General features: G+C 45.7%; 5 protein-coding genes across 5 annotated transcripts; all 5 read right to left on the minus strand.

The window, feature by feature from the left end:
- Window positions 1–59: 59 nt before the first annotated feature.
- On the minus strand, window positions 60–2,393 carry N7509_006513 (trehalose synthase (Ccg-9); the record flags this gene model as incomplete). The annotated part of the gene is made up of 5 exons (XM_056631150.1): window positions 60–724; window positions 785–894; window positions 1,478–1,753; window positions 1,806–2,212; window positions 2,292–2,393. The coding sequence occupies 5 exons, from the start codon at window positions 2,391–2,393 to the stop codon at window positions 60–62; spliced, it is 1,560 nt and encodes a 519-aa protein (XP_056488411.1).
- A 2,325-nt stretch (window positions 2,394–4,718) lies between these two features.
- On the minus strand, window positions 4,719–7,540 carry N7509_006514 (uncharacterized protein; the record flags this gene model as incomplete). Its single annotated transcript, XM_056631151.1, has 2 exons — window positions 4,719–5,534; window positions 6,044–7,540. 2 exons carry the CDS (start codon window positions 7,538–7,540, stop codon window positions 4,719–4,721), a joined length of 2,313 nt encoding a protein of 770 aa, XP_056488412.1.
- A 4,225-nt stretch (window positions 7,541–11,765) lies between these two features.
- N7509_006515 (uncharacterized protein) lies at window positions 11,766–12,176 on the minus strand (the record flags this gene model as incomplete). Its single annotated transcript, XM_056631152.1, has 1 exon — window positions 11,766–12,176. The coding sequence occupies one exon, from the start codon at window positions 12,174–12,176 to the stop codon at window positions 11,766–11,768; it is 411 nt and encodes a 136-aa protein (XP_056488413.1).
- A 1,568-nt stretch (window positions 12,177–13,744) lies between these two features.
- On the minus strand, window positions 13,745–14,677 carry N7509_006516 (uncharacterized protein; the record flags this gene model as incomplete). Its single annotated transcript, XM_056631153.1, has 1 exon — window positions 13,745–14,677. The coding sequence occupies one exon, from the start codon at window positions 14,675–14,677 to the stop codon at window positions 13,745–13,747; it is 933 nt and encodes a 310-aa protein (XP_056488414.1).
- Window positions 14,678–14,915: 238 nt separating this feature from the next.
- Window positions 14,916–15,416, minus strand: N7509_006517 (uncharacterized protein; the record flags this gene model as incomplete). Its single annotated transcript, XM_056631154.1, has 1 exon — window positions 14,916–15,416. One exon carries the CDS (start codon window positions 15,414–15,416, stop codon window positions 14,916–14,918), a length of 501 nt encoding a protein of 166 aa, XP_056488415.1.
- Window positions 15,417–15,429: the final 13 nt, after the last annotated feature.

The raw sequence follows: 15,429 nt of genomic DNA on the forward strand, positions 1-15,429 counted from the left end.
TCACTCTAGTGTTCTAAACCACGAAAAGCTCAGCAATGATAAAATATGACTTTTATTGGTCAGCTTTCCTCCATTCGACCTTGTGCCAAGCGGTATATGTATTCACCGTTCGGCTCAATACGGTCTCCGTTAGATAGTGCCGAAGCAAGGAAAAGCCAGTTCACAGCATTTCCAGTAGTGGTAATTTCGTCGCAGATATTGTTCGGCCGGGGATTATATGGGTGTCTGTGCCCCTGCAATGTCAGGTTTTGAAATAGACACTGGCCCATAGCGTGGAAGTCCGCAATCCCGACCGTAAAAACATTTTCGTTTATTTCCACGAGAGAGGCATATGGACCTAAACCTTCGGTTCTTATGATCGTTTTGTTTTTTTTTTGGACCGCCTCTAGGAACCTGCCTTCGCAGTCCTTGGAGTCAGAGAACAAGATAACAAGCTCCGCCTTGGAAAGAAGAGTATTCCAAATTTGATCTGGAAGCTTGATCGGCGTGACAGCGATGAACTTTTCAAGATCTTTCATGTTCGAGGCAATGTGAGATGCGACGGAAGCGTAGAAATCTCCATCAGTATTGCCATGTGTTTGGCGGACACAAAGAAGTAGCTTGCGTAGGAATGGTGGCGATGCGGAGACTTTTAGGAGGTCGTAATACTCATTGTAAGCCTGAAGAACTGTCAAAGCATGCTGGAATGATGGAGTATTTGCCATTTCAACAATAATGTATTTATCTTAATTTGTAGGTGACTTCATTAGTTTGTGTAGATTGTAATTCGAAATTTATGGCCTACCGTTTGGATAATCGATGGCCGTTATGCCAGAATTCCTACATAAAGCGTGGAACTGACGACCGTAGACAGCCAGGTCCCAATCTTTCATATTTTTGTTCAGCCCGTCAAACCTGCCAGAACGATGTTAATGTAACGTTTCTGCAGTTGGGCAGCTGCCTTACTTGTCAACGCTGGCCAATGTGTACCCCACTTTGCTTCTTGATATCAATCTGGATTCTATTTGACTTGGAGCTTGACATGCCAGAACATTGGCATGCTTTAATTTCGACCAGATGAATTCGAGCACTTCTGTCTGTGGGCTGTCGACAGATACAGCTGACACATTTAATAGATTCGTGTGGCTTCGGAAAATGACGGGCCGCTGGTAGTCCTGTTGCCTTGATATGAGAGCCAATTCAGATAGGGCTATATCGTCAATAATAATGACATCGGCGCCACCTTCTCGAGCTGAGCGAAGAGGACCGCTGGGGTGTATCTAGTGGGATTTAGCATTTTTGTATACCCATTTGTGTATCTGCAGCTTTTCATCAGCGGTAAGGTGCGCTTCATCTGATGAGAATCCCTGCAGTATTTCTTGCATCTTTTCAACAAGGCAAGAAGTTCTGGGAGATGGGTCCGCAAGATACCTGAGTCGTGTTGTTACTCTCAATTGTCCAACGCTTCTAGCAGAAAGCAAATCGGTATCTGACTTACCACCGCATATCAATGTCAAGGCAATGTGACAATCGGAGAAGCAATATCGTAGCATTTGCAGCGGCATTTCCTTGGGCTGTCGCACTAAAAATAGCAATTCGAACACCCCGCTTTGTGAGATCTGTAGCATAGTGCCGCACCAGCGACCATGTTCGTGGTGTGACACTATGCTGGAAATCCTTCGCCTGTGAAAGGTGCACGTGAAAAGCAGTATCAATATTCACTATTCCGTGGTCGCCAATATCCAAGTGTGGTATGTTCCCCACACCAAATGATCTTATAAGTATCAGCATTGAAAATGGATGCTTATGGGGGCAGCCAGATATACCTAATGCATTTTCTCACCATCGAGTCTGCTTGCTCGTCAAGATGTTTTTCATTCCATCCGCGATAGGTTGAAAGGATGCTATAGTCTGCCGGCTGGCGTCGTCTTTCTTGCTGGCCTAAAACCAGAGGAATACAATCAAGCTCCATCCAAAGCCGCGAACACAGATCCGGGAGTATCTCATCAATTTCATTTGGCAATGCCACGCCGACGATCTTCTCTAGATATGTCCTGCTGTAATTTTCCAGCTCGGCGATTAGAGAGTCACAGATGACAGCGGAAGGCACTTGGGGCTCTTCGTGTGTGAATTCAAGCTCCAAATAATCAACCAGATAGTTGGACTTGCTGATGGCGATCGCAACTTTGGGACCTAAACACCGGAACACCCCAGATATGCCGACATATATATTCTAGACTGAGGTTAGAGCTTTCTGTTCACCGGCAGTGCTATACATCCAGCACGGCATGAAGATATTGCAGAACTCATACGTCAAATGTTTGACCAGACCAAGACTTCTCTCCAAAGCGAAGCTGGCATCTTGCGATCTTATGTTTGGGAATGGGACGCCCGTAAGTCGGTGGCTGATACATCGCGAGAGATCAGCTATTGCAATAGTCTGATGTATTTTGACACAAGTGACGGAAGGGTTTGGATGGTATCCAAGACGCTCTTAAATGGAAATACCAAGTACGAGTCTTCGGAGGCGATCCGGGGAATGGGGTATGTGATAGTTGGTGTCGTGCTACTTTTTTGGGCTCCACAGTCCAGCAGTCGACTGGATAGATCCTGCAACATGATGTAATGCGACCGCTGTTTTGACGGCGTAAATTTACTGGTCTCTAAATACGGCGTACGTATTGAGAAGGTTCACTCAAGTAGTTGATGAATCTAAGAAGCGAGCGATATCGCGAAAAACAATAACTTCCACGAGCTCTCACCCCTCGCATTACAGGATTGCCATTCCGCAAGAACTATGTTCAGTGGTCATCGATAGTACTGTTGTTAGCTCTTTGGGGATGGATTTCCCGACCACATACCGCTGTTGATATCTAATGAGATTGATATATCGAGATACTCTCCAAACGCGATACCACTCAAAACACTTCTGCCAGAAACTCAAAAAGCTACTTGTCTTATAAGGTCTACAACGAAAACGATTCCTGCCTCCCCCCCCCCCCCAATGTGAAGGACCAGATTGATTACCAACCAACCCTCAATCAACTTGAGGCTTCATATTGTACACATAGCTTGCCGTATAGGCGGTAAATGAGGTTTGACAAGAAAGACCTTGATATCTCTAACAAAAGTCCTGCCAGCCTGGACCTCCTGACGGAGCCAGTGGTGGTGTATATCAACGTGACGTAACTTCGTTTATAGCTGAGGAGCTTCCTTGGTGAGAAGCCGAATCGTCTGTTGGTTATCGCATCGGATAGCAAGTTCATGCTTTGGGTCAAAACGAATAGCTTTGAAGAGACGTTTCCACATGCTCATGGTCTTTGCAACCTCTGAGATTGTCAGTAACTCCGCTTCGGTAGTACTGGTAGTCACAGTACGCTGTTTACCAGCTCTCCAGTCGACAGGTCCTCCAAATATAGCGCAGATATATCCTTCTGAGCTCTTCCGGTCAGAGTTATCGGCGAATGAGGCGTCACTAAAGAGAGTAACGGCTTCATCATCATCAGATTGGCGCGGTCGGTAGGCGAGAGCGAGGAACCGTGTGTGGTATAGATAGGATATCACGCGATTGATTGCTTCGAGATGCTCCGGTGCCGGGTTTGTGAGAAATCGAGCCAGCAAGGAGGTGGCTTTGGCTGCATATGGCCGTGTGATAGTGGTGGCATACTGAGTGGAACCTACCTTCTCTTGGTACTCATGAATTTGTTCTTTTGTGGCCTGTCCAGCGTACGGCTTTAATGTAGCTGGGGCTAAAGGTGTATCAAAACGACGATGAGAGGTGAGGTGATACCTGTTGGCCATAGAGGAGATGTATGAGTCCTGGCAGAGCCAGAGGGCCATCTGCTGTCTGTCACGGACGATACGAATCCCTAGGAACCACGCAGCTTCACCCATATCCCTCAATTCCCATGTGTTTTTGAGTTTCTCCTTGATCTCAGCCGCTCGCTGGCGCTGAGATGGATGATTGACGATGATGATATCATCTACATAGAAGAATATGATGATACCATCCGATGTAAAGAGACAGAGATCTTCCTGAACGACAGTGAGACCTAGTGTAGTTAGAACCTTAGAGGCCTCGCGCTGCCAAAGCCTCGGGGATTTCCGTAGGCCGTAGAGGGCTCTCTGGAGCTTCCAACAATAGCCAGGTCGTTTGAATCCCTCAGGCATCTCCGTTATCACTATTTCATCCAGGAAACTGTTAAGAAAGGCGTTTACAGCATCAAATTGGTGTGTATCGAGGTTAAACGCAGCGACGAGAGCGAGAACGGCGCGGGCCGTACGAGCAGCGAGGGTAGCTGAGTATTTCTCATCTGTAGAGAGTTTCTGGAGATCTCCTCGCACACAAATCCTTGCCTTCAGCTTCGCAAGATATCCATCACTGTCAAATTTATAGCTGAAGACCCATTTCAAGGGGAGCACCTGTACACCGTGGTCTTTCGGACGCTGTATAACTTCAAAGGTGCCCTTTCGTTCAATGATTTTGATCTCGAGTCCAGCAGCTGCTAGGAAGCCTTCATTGAATGGATGATTCATCATTTCCCGCCAGTTTTGACGCTCTGGGGGTAGATCATCGCGGTGAGGTTTCGAATGCGAGTAAGATCCATTAAGGCCAGTTGCAAAGGCAGCGAGTATACCCTCTTCAGCTTCCTTATTGTTTTCTGAGAAGGCTAGATTGCTGATATCTCTGGATCTTCGCTTGCGTGAGCCTGACACAATGTTGCGAGCTGAAATATCTCCTATAATATCTCTAGGCGCAATTCGGGCCCCTTGTGTAGGAGTAGCTGCTGAGAGTTCACTTTGAAGTTGTTCAGTGAGTTGATCTTGAAGATCATGATTTGATGGTGCTGGGAAGGCCCTGGAACCTGTACTGGCTGAACAGATGGTGTAGGTGATGGTGATATCATCTGTTGAGGCTCTGCTGGCGGTAAGGTAACTATTTCCTTCTGAGGAGCCTTAGCTAAGCTCTGTGGCTCAGTTGTCTGTAAGTTCACAGTGATTTCGACTGGTTGAGGTATATCCAGGCTTGTTTCAGTGGTACTCTGGTCAGTATCCTCATCTTCAATTATCCATGGCATAGACCCTAAGATATCGCTAGCAGGATTCTTCTCCAGCTCCTGAGCGTTGAAGAATACGTTTTCATCAAAAACAACATCTCTCACTGATCGTACGGCTCCTCTGCGTGGAAACCACACTCTCCAGATATTTGAAGCTTCATAGCCGACGAGATAGCCTATCTCAGCACGTAGCTCCATCTTAGCCGCGTGCGGTATAGCTTGCTTTCGCACGTACGCTCGGCAGCCAAAGATCCTTAGATTTGCGAGGTTGACACGCTGTTGTGGCTGGTTAAGGAAAGCCTCTTGATAAGGAACTATCCACCGGCCGTCTGGCAACTTCGTGGGCGATCTGTTGATGATCCATATAGCAGCTCTAATGGCTTCTGGCCATAAACTCTTTGGGAGGCCTGCATCAGCTATAAGAGCACGAGCGCCACAGTGATTACCACCCCCCCAGATCGCTCCGCAAAGCCGTTCTGTTCCGGGGTGCCCACCACGCTATGTTCAATGATAAAGCCTTCATTTGACAGGAAATCTTGCACTGTACGCCCGGCAGAGCGTTCATTGTCGTATCGGAAGGCTTGTATCGGAAGGTTCCACTGCTTCCTGGCTAAGGCCACAAACTGACTAACCGCTTTTTGACAGCCATTCTTCTTTTCATGGGTATAGGCCGCATGGAGACGTACGCCCTCAAGATAGAAGTGCGTCATCCAGCGATCTCCATTATAGACTGGATCGATTTGAACAAGATCGAAATGGATACGCCCAAACCTGCCATATGGCGTACCTGTTGTCCTTCGAGAGATCTGACGTTTAGCTTTCGTCAGCTGACAGACTTCACATCTTTCAGGGTTATCATGACGGTTATCTTCGCAGACTCCATTGATCTTGACTCCATCAACCATCTCTGGTAGCCTTTCAATCTTCTGGTCAAAGGCGTGGCCTAACCGACGATGCCAGCGCTGCGCTGAAGCTGTTGAGATATGAGGCTTCTCTGAATGTCGTACGGAAAATGCTGCTTGTTGATTCAGATTGTATATCACAGTGTAGAGGCCATGATGCTTCTCTATCTCAAGAACAGCATCTTTACCCTTGAAGATTGCTCTTCTATCAGATTTGAAACAGAATCCTTTGTCTTCGATTACAGAGAGTGAGATCAAGCTTGTATGAAACCCAGGCGAGTACCACACGTTATCCAGGGTAATAGGCACTGCAGCGCCTGTACGAGGGTGTCTCCCAGTGATCTTGACCTGCCCATAGCCAATCATTGGTGTTACTGTTTGACCGGTTTTGACGGTACTATTTTGTGGTTTGTATGTGAGGAACTGTCGGCGATCGTTGCAGATATGACAGGTGGCTCCTGTATCAAGAATCCAGCTATCTTTGAGAGACCCAGCATCTATTGCTGACGCAGCGATAGATTGAGTATCGTTGGCGAAGAATGCAAGGGATGAGCCCTCTGACTGGGCTAATCTAGCTAAGTAAGCTGATTCAGCCTTATTTTGCTGTATTTTTGCGATTTTCTCCTGATCTTGAGGGCTCATCTGCTTGATATATTCAGGAATCCGTTGAATAGTACCCTCCCGTGGTTTCCAGCCCTCTGGCCGAAGTGATTCATTAAGATAGAAGCATTTTGAGTAGTGATGCTGAGGATGGCTGTTACCACATGGGCATTTCTTGCGATATGTCTTTTCCGCAGGTTTAGCTTCAGGTTCCCCATTCAATGTAGCTAGCGCTATCTTTGGCTGCCTCCGGCCTTCAGTGATTGCGAGATCCCCACGGCGGCTGCGGTAGCTAGCTATAACTTCGTGAAACATAATAGATTTGTCCTGATCTGCAAGCTTTTCACGCCAAGCTGTGCACCAGGTATCATCAACTGATTGTACAGCGTCAAGAAAGTCTCGGATCGCGAAGTGATCTCCGTTTGAGCAATCAGGTATACCTGCGATCTTGCCTTCTTCGAATAAACTAACCCACTGAGTTAACCAGTTAGTATCTCCTGAAGGCTTTTGTCTGATCATCTCTCTCCAAGCACGGCGAAGTTGTTGCTGACGATTCTGGGGCTTTGGTTTGAACGTTTCGGATAGTTTCATCAGCTTCTTCCGTGGTGAATCCTCTCCTACAACGAGATAGTGGTGTTCCGTGGCTAATGATCGGATGATAAGACTATTCAAACGTGACATAGTCTTCGACAACCTCTGTCGGCGCTGATCGCGACGATCGTACGCTTGAACAGCGAATGTGTATCTCTTAAGCCCAGCATCCTCGAGCTCCATTATATCTCTCTCTCGCTGGCGGTTGTCCTGGGGCAAGGAGGGCTCTTTCTGAGCCTCAGGCACCTGTAGGACCTCATCGTCCGCCTTATCAGGATTGAGATAATCCCATACATCTTCTGCAACAGCCGCTGACTTAATATGGCCTATCCAGACCCTCCACTGCGCTTCTGACTGAAGCTTCTGGTCAAGCGGGACCTGCATCAGATCTTCCCTTGTAATATCAGACATCTTCGCACAAGATATAGCTCAAATACTCAAATTCTCCTCTTATAACGTTTTCAACGATTGCTTGTCAGTGCGTATCTTTCTGTATGCTGAACGTAAGAGCTCACAAGCGGTGGCTGAGCGTTCAGGGGTATCCGACCGTATTAAGCGCTGAGGGGATTTATTGACTGCGAGATACAGAGCAGGTAGGTGGTATATCTCCCTTTTATTGGTGACCTCACGCAGTCAAGAGGAGCAAGAAGAGTGTAGTTTGGCCATAACGGGTCACCTGTTGCTGCGGTTGTAGACCGTAGCGTCAGATAGGGCCCGTCCGCGCTCCCCTGAAGGGAGGCAATGTGTTTGTATTGTAGTGGATTCTATATACAGAGGGAAGGCGGGAGGGACAAAATCAAGACTTGACTGCGTGAGAGATGACGAGCTACCCGCAGAGGCAAGAAACTGACTCTCGTGAAGCAGTTGTGGGAGGAAGAGGCCCTCAGTAATGTCGGTGTAGATATCACGTGAGGCTACAGGCATTGTGAGGCAACCCCAATAAAACCACTCCCTTTTGGGAATTGGAATGGAGATTTATTACAGGTGATACTGATATATCGTAAACATAGGGAACGATAAACAGACTCGCAAGAGGAAATTCTTTCCAGGGGTAGCTATTAATACCTTAACGGGCATAAATCATGACCAAGTGAAAATATGGGTTTAATAAAAGCGAAGTAAAACCAAATAATCAGCAGACATCAATTTGGCCTTAATCGGCAAATCAATGAAACAAATTGGGCCCGTATTGATGTCCACAATCTCTTTCTTAATAACCGCTCTCCCTTTCTCCTCTTTTTCGCTTTGTCTTCATCCCTTCGCGTAGGCATGCTGCATGCTTTCACATGATCCCATGAAGAGTTAATTCCGCACGAGGATCGCGACGACTATATTCCTCTCCGGGGATGTGAGTCCATGTTAAACCATTCAAGGCTTTCCATATCTTGATCTTCAAACTCAACAGACTGCGATCAATCAGAAGACGTCAGGAATTTCCAAGGTGGAAAATTGTTTTCCTGGAATCTTACTCTGTCAAAATCTGTTAAGACATATGGCAGTCTTTCCTTTGTCAAGTTCGGCCAGTATGAATTTGAGAATTGCTCCTTCTGCACCCTGAGCATAAGATAAGAACCATCATAATTAAAATTCGGATTATGGGTTTTGATTTGACCGTAGAACTCCAAAGAGCAAGCGTATTTCTCGTTAGCTAAGGATAGAGTCGTAGAGGACAAAGTAATATCGGAAGGCAGAATATTTTCACCTTGGAACACCAGGGTAATCATATTTTGCTCAGGGTCCGATTCGTGGCTGGTTTGAGACCACAGGACTAAATTTGAATCAGTAATGAATTCAGATAAACAGTAGACGCCAGAGATATTTTTGATTATACTCAAGGGCGTAATAGTAGACTTGTTACACACCATAGAGAGATCTTGACATTGTTTGGTGATCGGAGCGTACTGCTCAAGTATCCGCCTTCATCTTTAAGCAAATTTGAGTTCACTTAACAGATGATAGAACGAAGAATTTCAAACCGTTACAAATTTTGAGGATATGACGCGGTATCTCAATCGTTTGACACGTTTGCCTTGGATGTAATCACATGCTCACCGCATTGACACTTTGCTGTTTGCCCTCCTGACGCTACTTTTCCGTCCTTAGGGCTAGTTCACATTTGAGACTCAGGTTATAATACGTGAACGATCTACGTACTATCGAAAAAGATGATAGCCTCATAGGTTATTTGTTTGGTACGGAGTAGGCAGTGAAAACACGCATCCCCCCCTCCCCCCCTCCCCACAAAAGTTTTCAATATTCTAAATCCGTAAAATTAGGTATGAGCTTCTGCACATTTTATTAATACTACACTCTGAATGAATGAAAGTGGCCACTGGCTGGTAATTTCGAGGGGATGGATAATAGTGAGAGACGGGTGACCGCTGAAACTACATCATTATGACGTTTCCGAAGACTTTTGTCCAATAAACAGACTCCTCATGGAGGCAATTTGGCCTAGAAGTTCACCAGGACAAGAAGAACCAGCTTGTCTTCACATGAACCTTGGGTGGGTACAAACGAGAATACTATTTTCCCTGTTCTCAATCACATGAACACGGCGTCTGGACTGTTTGGTGCAATTACGATGTATTCCATCCAGTCGGAAATTGTATTAGATTTGCGGGAATCTGTCTGTACCTTATCTTATCCGCTAGGTTCACTTAATGAAATTTGTTCTCATATAAACCTACAGTGGCCGAACTCATTTTCCATGCCCATGCAAATAAATTATTGGGTTTTTTGTCACATGAATATAAGATGCATTCCATTCGAACGATATGCGACAACGGTGGTATGCGGACCGTGTGCTCTATGTAAGGGTCCCAAGGATGCATCGATCTCGTGGACGATGTAAAGGATACGAGGATACACAGTCTAGCCTGAAGATCCTCCATGGATCCCGAAGAACCGAACGAACTCAAGAAGCTCAACCACAGTTCGAGGTACATGGTTGAATTTAGTAAATGGAATGAAATTGATACTACGGGAGCAGTCCCTGTTACCATTAAGGAGCAATCTTGATATTGATGGAAGCTGGTATCTTGTTAATAAACCCTGTGTTCACCAGAAGCCCGCTCTGGTGTTGAGCGGCAGAATGAGGAAAACAACCAAGCCCCTGAATTTTGTTTTTATAAATCAAAATCTATATCGATACAATCTTCTTACGAAAATCATCTTGTGCCAGCCATGATGTGCATTGTGGAGTTGTTTGGTATTAAAGCAGCAAGTACCAACTAACAGGAGTTGTTGAGTTAGGCGTATTACCCCGGTGACGAGTCTGATTGGTAGTCCACTTCTAGGACGTCACGTCCACCCCTTAACATCATAAGTGTTATTGTAGCCATTAAATTATCTCTGTCGATTCGGGTTCTCTCCGGAAAAGGGCTCTGCTGGTCGTTGCGTTCCCAGCGCACCCAGAAACCCCTCGGGGTCTGTCCACATAAATTTGTCTTCCCGAGATATGCACTGACCACATCCGAAAGTTGTGTGTATGAAATATCTTCGTAGACATTAATGGGCGTCATAAATGTTCCAACTTCGAGCATAATTGGTATACTGTTTGGCATCGCGGCGTATTAAAATACAATTGTTGGGAGGCCGACGGGAAGCGTTGGGAAGCGTTGGGAGTTGATGATTTGTAAATTAACACTAGCCAATTGTAAACATGGACAAGTTGGAACTGTCAAAAGGTAGAAATAATCGTTTGGCTATATAGGTAAGAATACTTGTGAAAATGGAAAGAGTAATGCGGGAGGGAACATGTAAACGTCATCCAGACGTCAGGATATTTATTGAGGAATGAGCCCTCTTTCATTATAGCTTGAAACTTTAATTTAATGACTCATTTCTAGCATGGTATAACTAACACATTTAGAATACCTGAAATTTCCATTCCCTTGCAGCTTAGGCCGATTATTTTCCTGGGCTGCCTAAACAGAATACCGAGCAATTGACGCACCTGGACGAGATTGCAGACAAGAAACTGAATTTACAGCACTCCACATACTAGGTCACAACGTATAGACACCCTTTTTCATAATATTGCCTTGGAAAGCGCCCGAGACATGACAGCTGACATATCGTCACTGTCTGTAACGTTGGCGGAAAATGACAAGGTATAGATGTCGCTGGCGTTCAATGGTATTTCAATTCCCCGGTCTTCCCACGATTATTCCGGAGGCAAAGTAATTATCTGTTACGTGGCATAGGAGCCAATACATACCGCAGCCATTGTAGCAACAGCTTACAGAAAAGGAACCACCCTGCGCATTACGGTTCTCCCATGCAACGAGAACCGATCAATTGAGCAGTACGGGAGAAGTTATTCTTTAATCACTCAATGATGCGTCGGATCTCTTAAAAACCATGGGAATGAGTCCTATTTATCTCCAAACAGAACAGTCTTCTAATAACATTCAACGCAGAAAGATTATCCGGATTTGGCACACCTAATCTCATCTCCGTTGGTTGCCTGGCCAGTATTGTTCGTATTTCATCAATAATTCGCAGTAGTAGAGAACGGTAACTGAGTGAAATTGCCGATTTCTCGATTGTTATAGTGTATTGCGGACTTGTTGAGCCCGTATTTGCCACCAGCTAGGGGTACGATCTAACAACGAGAACCTTTAATCGTTGATTAGTTGGCGAGATAATCTCCAACTGCTGTTAGGCTTGACAGAGCGACGGTCCCTTGATTGGCCTTTTCACCAAGTACTATTGTGATGACACCGGACAGACCTTTCGGGTAAAGCTGCAAGCGCATATCGTACACATAAGGGTTGCTATGTGAGAGCTCTCTTTTGGATGAAGCTAGGGTCACTCGAATTGGAGTTGAAGCAGGCGCATCCAGCATGATATCGCAAACAGTTTCATCGCCTGATAGCTGCTTCGCCTTGAACATTGTTTGCGTATGTTCCGAGATGGTGGTTCCGGGGCGAGGAATCGCGTGTAGCTTGACGCCAGGGGAGCCAGTGGCTTCACACCAGCTGAGGCGGTCAGTTGCCCCTGCGATACCTCTCACTTTGAATACTCCTGTCGCAGTTTGCATGTTCGATGATATTTAGGTTTTCCAAGCCAGAAAATGGGAGATGTGAGTGTAATTTGATCCAAGAGAAATCTTCCTAAACATACGTGGGCAGGCGGGATGAGAGATGTCATAGGCCGTCACCATCACGCCACCGTCACTCAGCGTCATCTTTCCCGGTGGGCTTCTCTACCATTATGAACAAATTCATCGGGCAAATGAAACCAGGTAATGAATGATAAAGGACTGGTGGAGATCATTGAGCAGTTACAGCTACCAAGTGTGCGCTGATTATCAATAAAGCATATAAATTGTTCATTTTCTCTCACGATTCAAATTTACTCTAAATTTTGGCACATTTACTGAATTATAAGTATTTCATACTCAGCACACACCGATTCTTTTTTTCACGATGGTAAGAGGTCCAAAGTATCATACGATATCCAACTCCTGCAACAACCCCCTCTATCAATCATTCAAAGACAATGCTGAAATTTCTGTAGCCCACCAATAAATCAGGATTGTACGAAAAATACGAACCTGAATGGTAAAGAAGGCCGGTGACGGTGTAGGTCATGGCTCAAACCTTGTATAAGTTATTCGCATTCACTAAGCTTCCCATTTCAGAATGAAGAAAGTGACGGTTAGAAACCCTTCAGCTCAGCCTTTCCGAATGTTGTGGCAAAAATATATGCGGATACTCATCACTGATAGGTGGATTTACTTGGAATGAGTTCCAAAAGGTGCTTTCGGCTTTGGTTGTGAAAGAAAACGAGGCGAGAAGCCAATTTGAAAGGCTAGATGCTGATGGTGATGGGGCCATCAGTCGGAAAGGTATTTCGATCTACACGAAATCGACTCCATGCGACAGAACTGATTTTCTTCAGAAGATAAGAGCTCTGTGTGACAGTTCAATTAGCTGTAATTATAGCTATGTGTTAGCCTTAGATGCTTCTTTCCAATACCCCATCTTATTTGTGATTTAAAATTCCACCTCAGCACATGTTAAAAGCGACTTCTTGAAGATCTCTACTTGGGCAGTGATCCAAGGTATTCTGCTGTAGTTTCACAAAGGGGATTCAGACTGACAGCCAGAAAAGACGTACTTATTTCGACTTCAGTGATCCCGCACTTTCCGCCGCTCATCAAATCACCGATGACGGCGCTATTAAAATAGATATGCCTATCTCCGTCGCGAGAGCATTTTCCATCCTTATGCCCGGTCCCCCATACCAGTAATGTTGATAAGGATGCCATCGGGAACATGTATAGGGGAGAAAGCGTGAGTCTCGAAAGAAAAAGCTCTCTGGATCAGAGAATAGATATTGAGTATAACAGCTCAACTAAAAACAAGGAGTAAGGAGAGACTAACTATATCACGCGCTGAGGAATAACACGGCTTTCGTTATTTAGTTGATGTTGAACAAAACCATCTGAAGTTCAGTAAATAGATAATATGCTGCTGCAATACAGCAGCTAAACTAGGACTGTTCATTACTTCCAAGTGGTTTCAAAGCGTCATAGGTACCCGGATATCCGCTACCCTAGTCTTATGGTAGGATATTACCGTACTGTATCTTTTGTCTGCTCCATCAAACCCACAAATTCAAGAAAGGAAAACTAGGTCTTTTCCTTGCCTCCTCTGGTTGCTTAGGAAGGCCCATCAAATGGCTCACTGCTAACTGGGCTCCTCGCACACCATAATCCATACTGACGGCTGTCTCATCTGGTATTTCCACAAATTGGCCTATCACAGCGAGATTTGTCATCTCGTCTATTATTACTGTTGGCCGATCTCCACGAATTCGAGGCAACAGGGATGCTGTCCGTCGTGGCATCACAGATGGGATTGTGATGGAGTTGTTAAGGATTGGTTCCAAAGGGAAGCCCAGGTGCCATAGCAGTTCGGCCATTATGTCTTCGCCAGAGCAAACGAGCATCGGCTTTTTCACGAGATTTCCCTCGCGTTCTGGACAGAGGCCATAGCCCCAGAGGATTTGTACGTTGTCAGGTTGACAAGAGAAAAATGGCTGGCGGGGTATGCAGACGCTGATCTTCCAATTGCTGTGTTTTAGAGATATCAAGTGCCCTACCCCAGGCTTGTCGTATGTTAGTTTAACGAGACGATAGAAGAACTCAGCATCCCTGAGTGTAACCGTAAAGGTCTCCAACCTAGACTCGGTGAGGCGAGTGCAGAAATTATACGGATCTCCAAAGCTCGAATACTTTGTTCCCAGATTCAACCAAAGCGACCAGTTTTCATCTAGCTCATCTTCGGCTATCAATGTCTTCAGAGGTGGCGGGCTATTGTTGGAACCACTCGACGAGCCTGATGTGACAGATCCGAGGGTGACGATGACGATGTCATCAGGACGAACACTTAATGTTTCCTGGGAGCTGTCGCGCAATATACTAATCGCTGAAACAGTTTCTTTACCATGGTCTGAATGTGTTAAAATATCCGTGACCTTGGTGCATAATCGGAAATCAACGCCTTCTTTTTGAAGAAATTGGATCATTGGCATGATGATTGATTCAAATTGGTTGAATTGAATGCAGTCCAGTGGTTTTTTAGTGTTTAAGTTTCGAAATTCGTGGAAGTATCTTCGAAGGCATCGGCGGAATTCGGCAGCACTGTGCCATGGCTGGAAGGTAAATCTTAGCATTTACGCGATCTCATTGTCTTCTTTTCGTCAAGCAGCTCACATAGTAGAGAAAACAATCCAAAATATGCTGTCGAAAAAAGGCTTGTTGAAAAGCTGATCAATTCGCTTTCTGGTCAACCTTTCCTCGGATCGCAACATGAGCATCGTCAATTTCATTTCGATCTTTTAGGCCCAGACCGAGTTTCCCGGTTTCCATTCTCTTCGGCCCGTCATCTTCTTGAGCCAAGATGTGTGTGATAGGGACGTCTTGACAGCCTTCATCGTCATGCAATTTTTCGATATCCTCTTTGACTGTTCTTCCGGAACCGCAGGCGGAAGGTACCAGAGCAAGCAGCTTTCCCAAGCAGATGTCATTGAAACTTGGCAGGCATCCAGGTCGATGATCGTATCCGTTCAGTGGATCGCCAATACTAGTTATGCCGTCTCCAGGGATACTTTGAGACTCGAGTATATGGATCTGAGAGGGAGGCACATTGGCATCCGAAATCAAATGAACTGCCGCCGCCAATGACGCAATACTGCTCCCTAGTATCCAAGCGTCGACCTTGTTAGGCATGCAACGGCCTTGGACTAGGGCAGCGTTATGTTGATGTGCCATCATAGACCCCCGG

Source organism: Penicillium cosmopolitanum (genome assembly GCF_028827165.1).
Source record: "Penicillium cosmopolitanum strain IBT 29677 chromosome Unknown utg000007l:1.0-333516.0:1.0-333752.0, whole genome shotgun sequence".
Classification (NCBI taxonomy): domain Eukaryota; kingdom Fungi; phylum Ascomycota; class Eurotiomycetes; order Eurotiales; family Aspergillaceae; genus Penicillium; species Penicillium cosmopolitanum.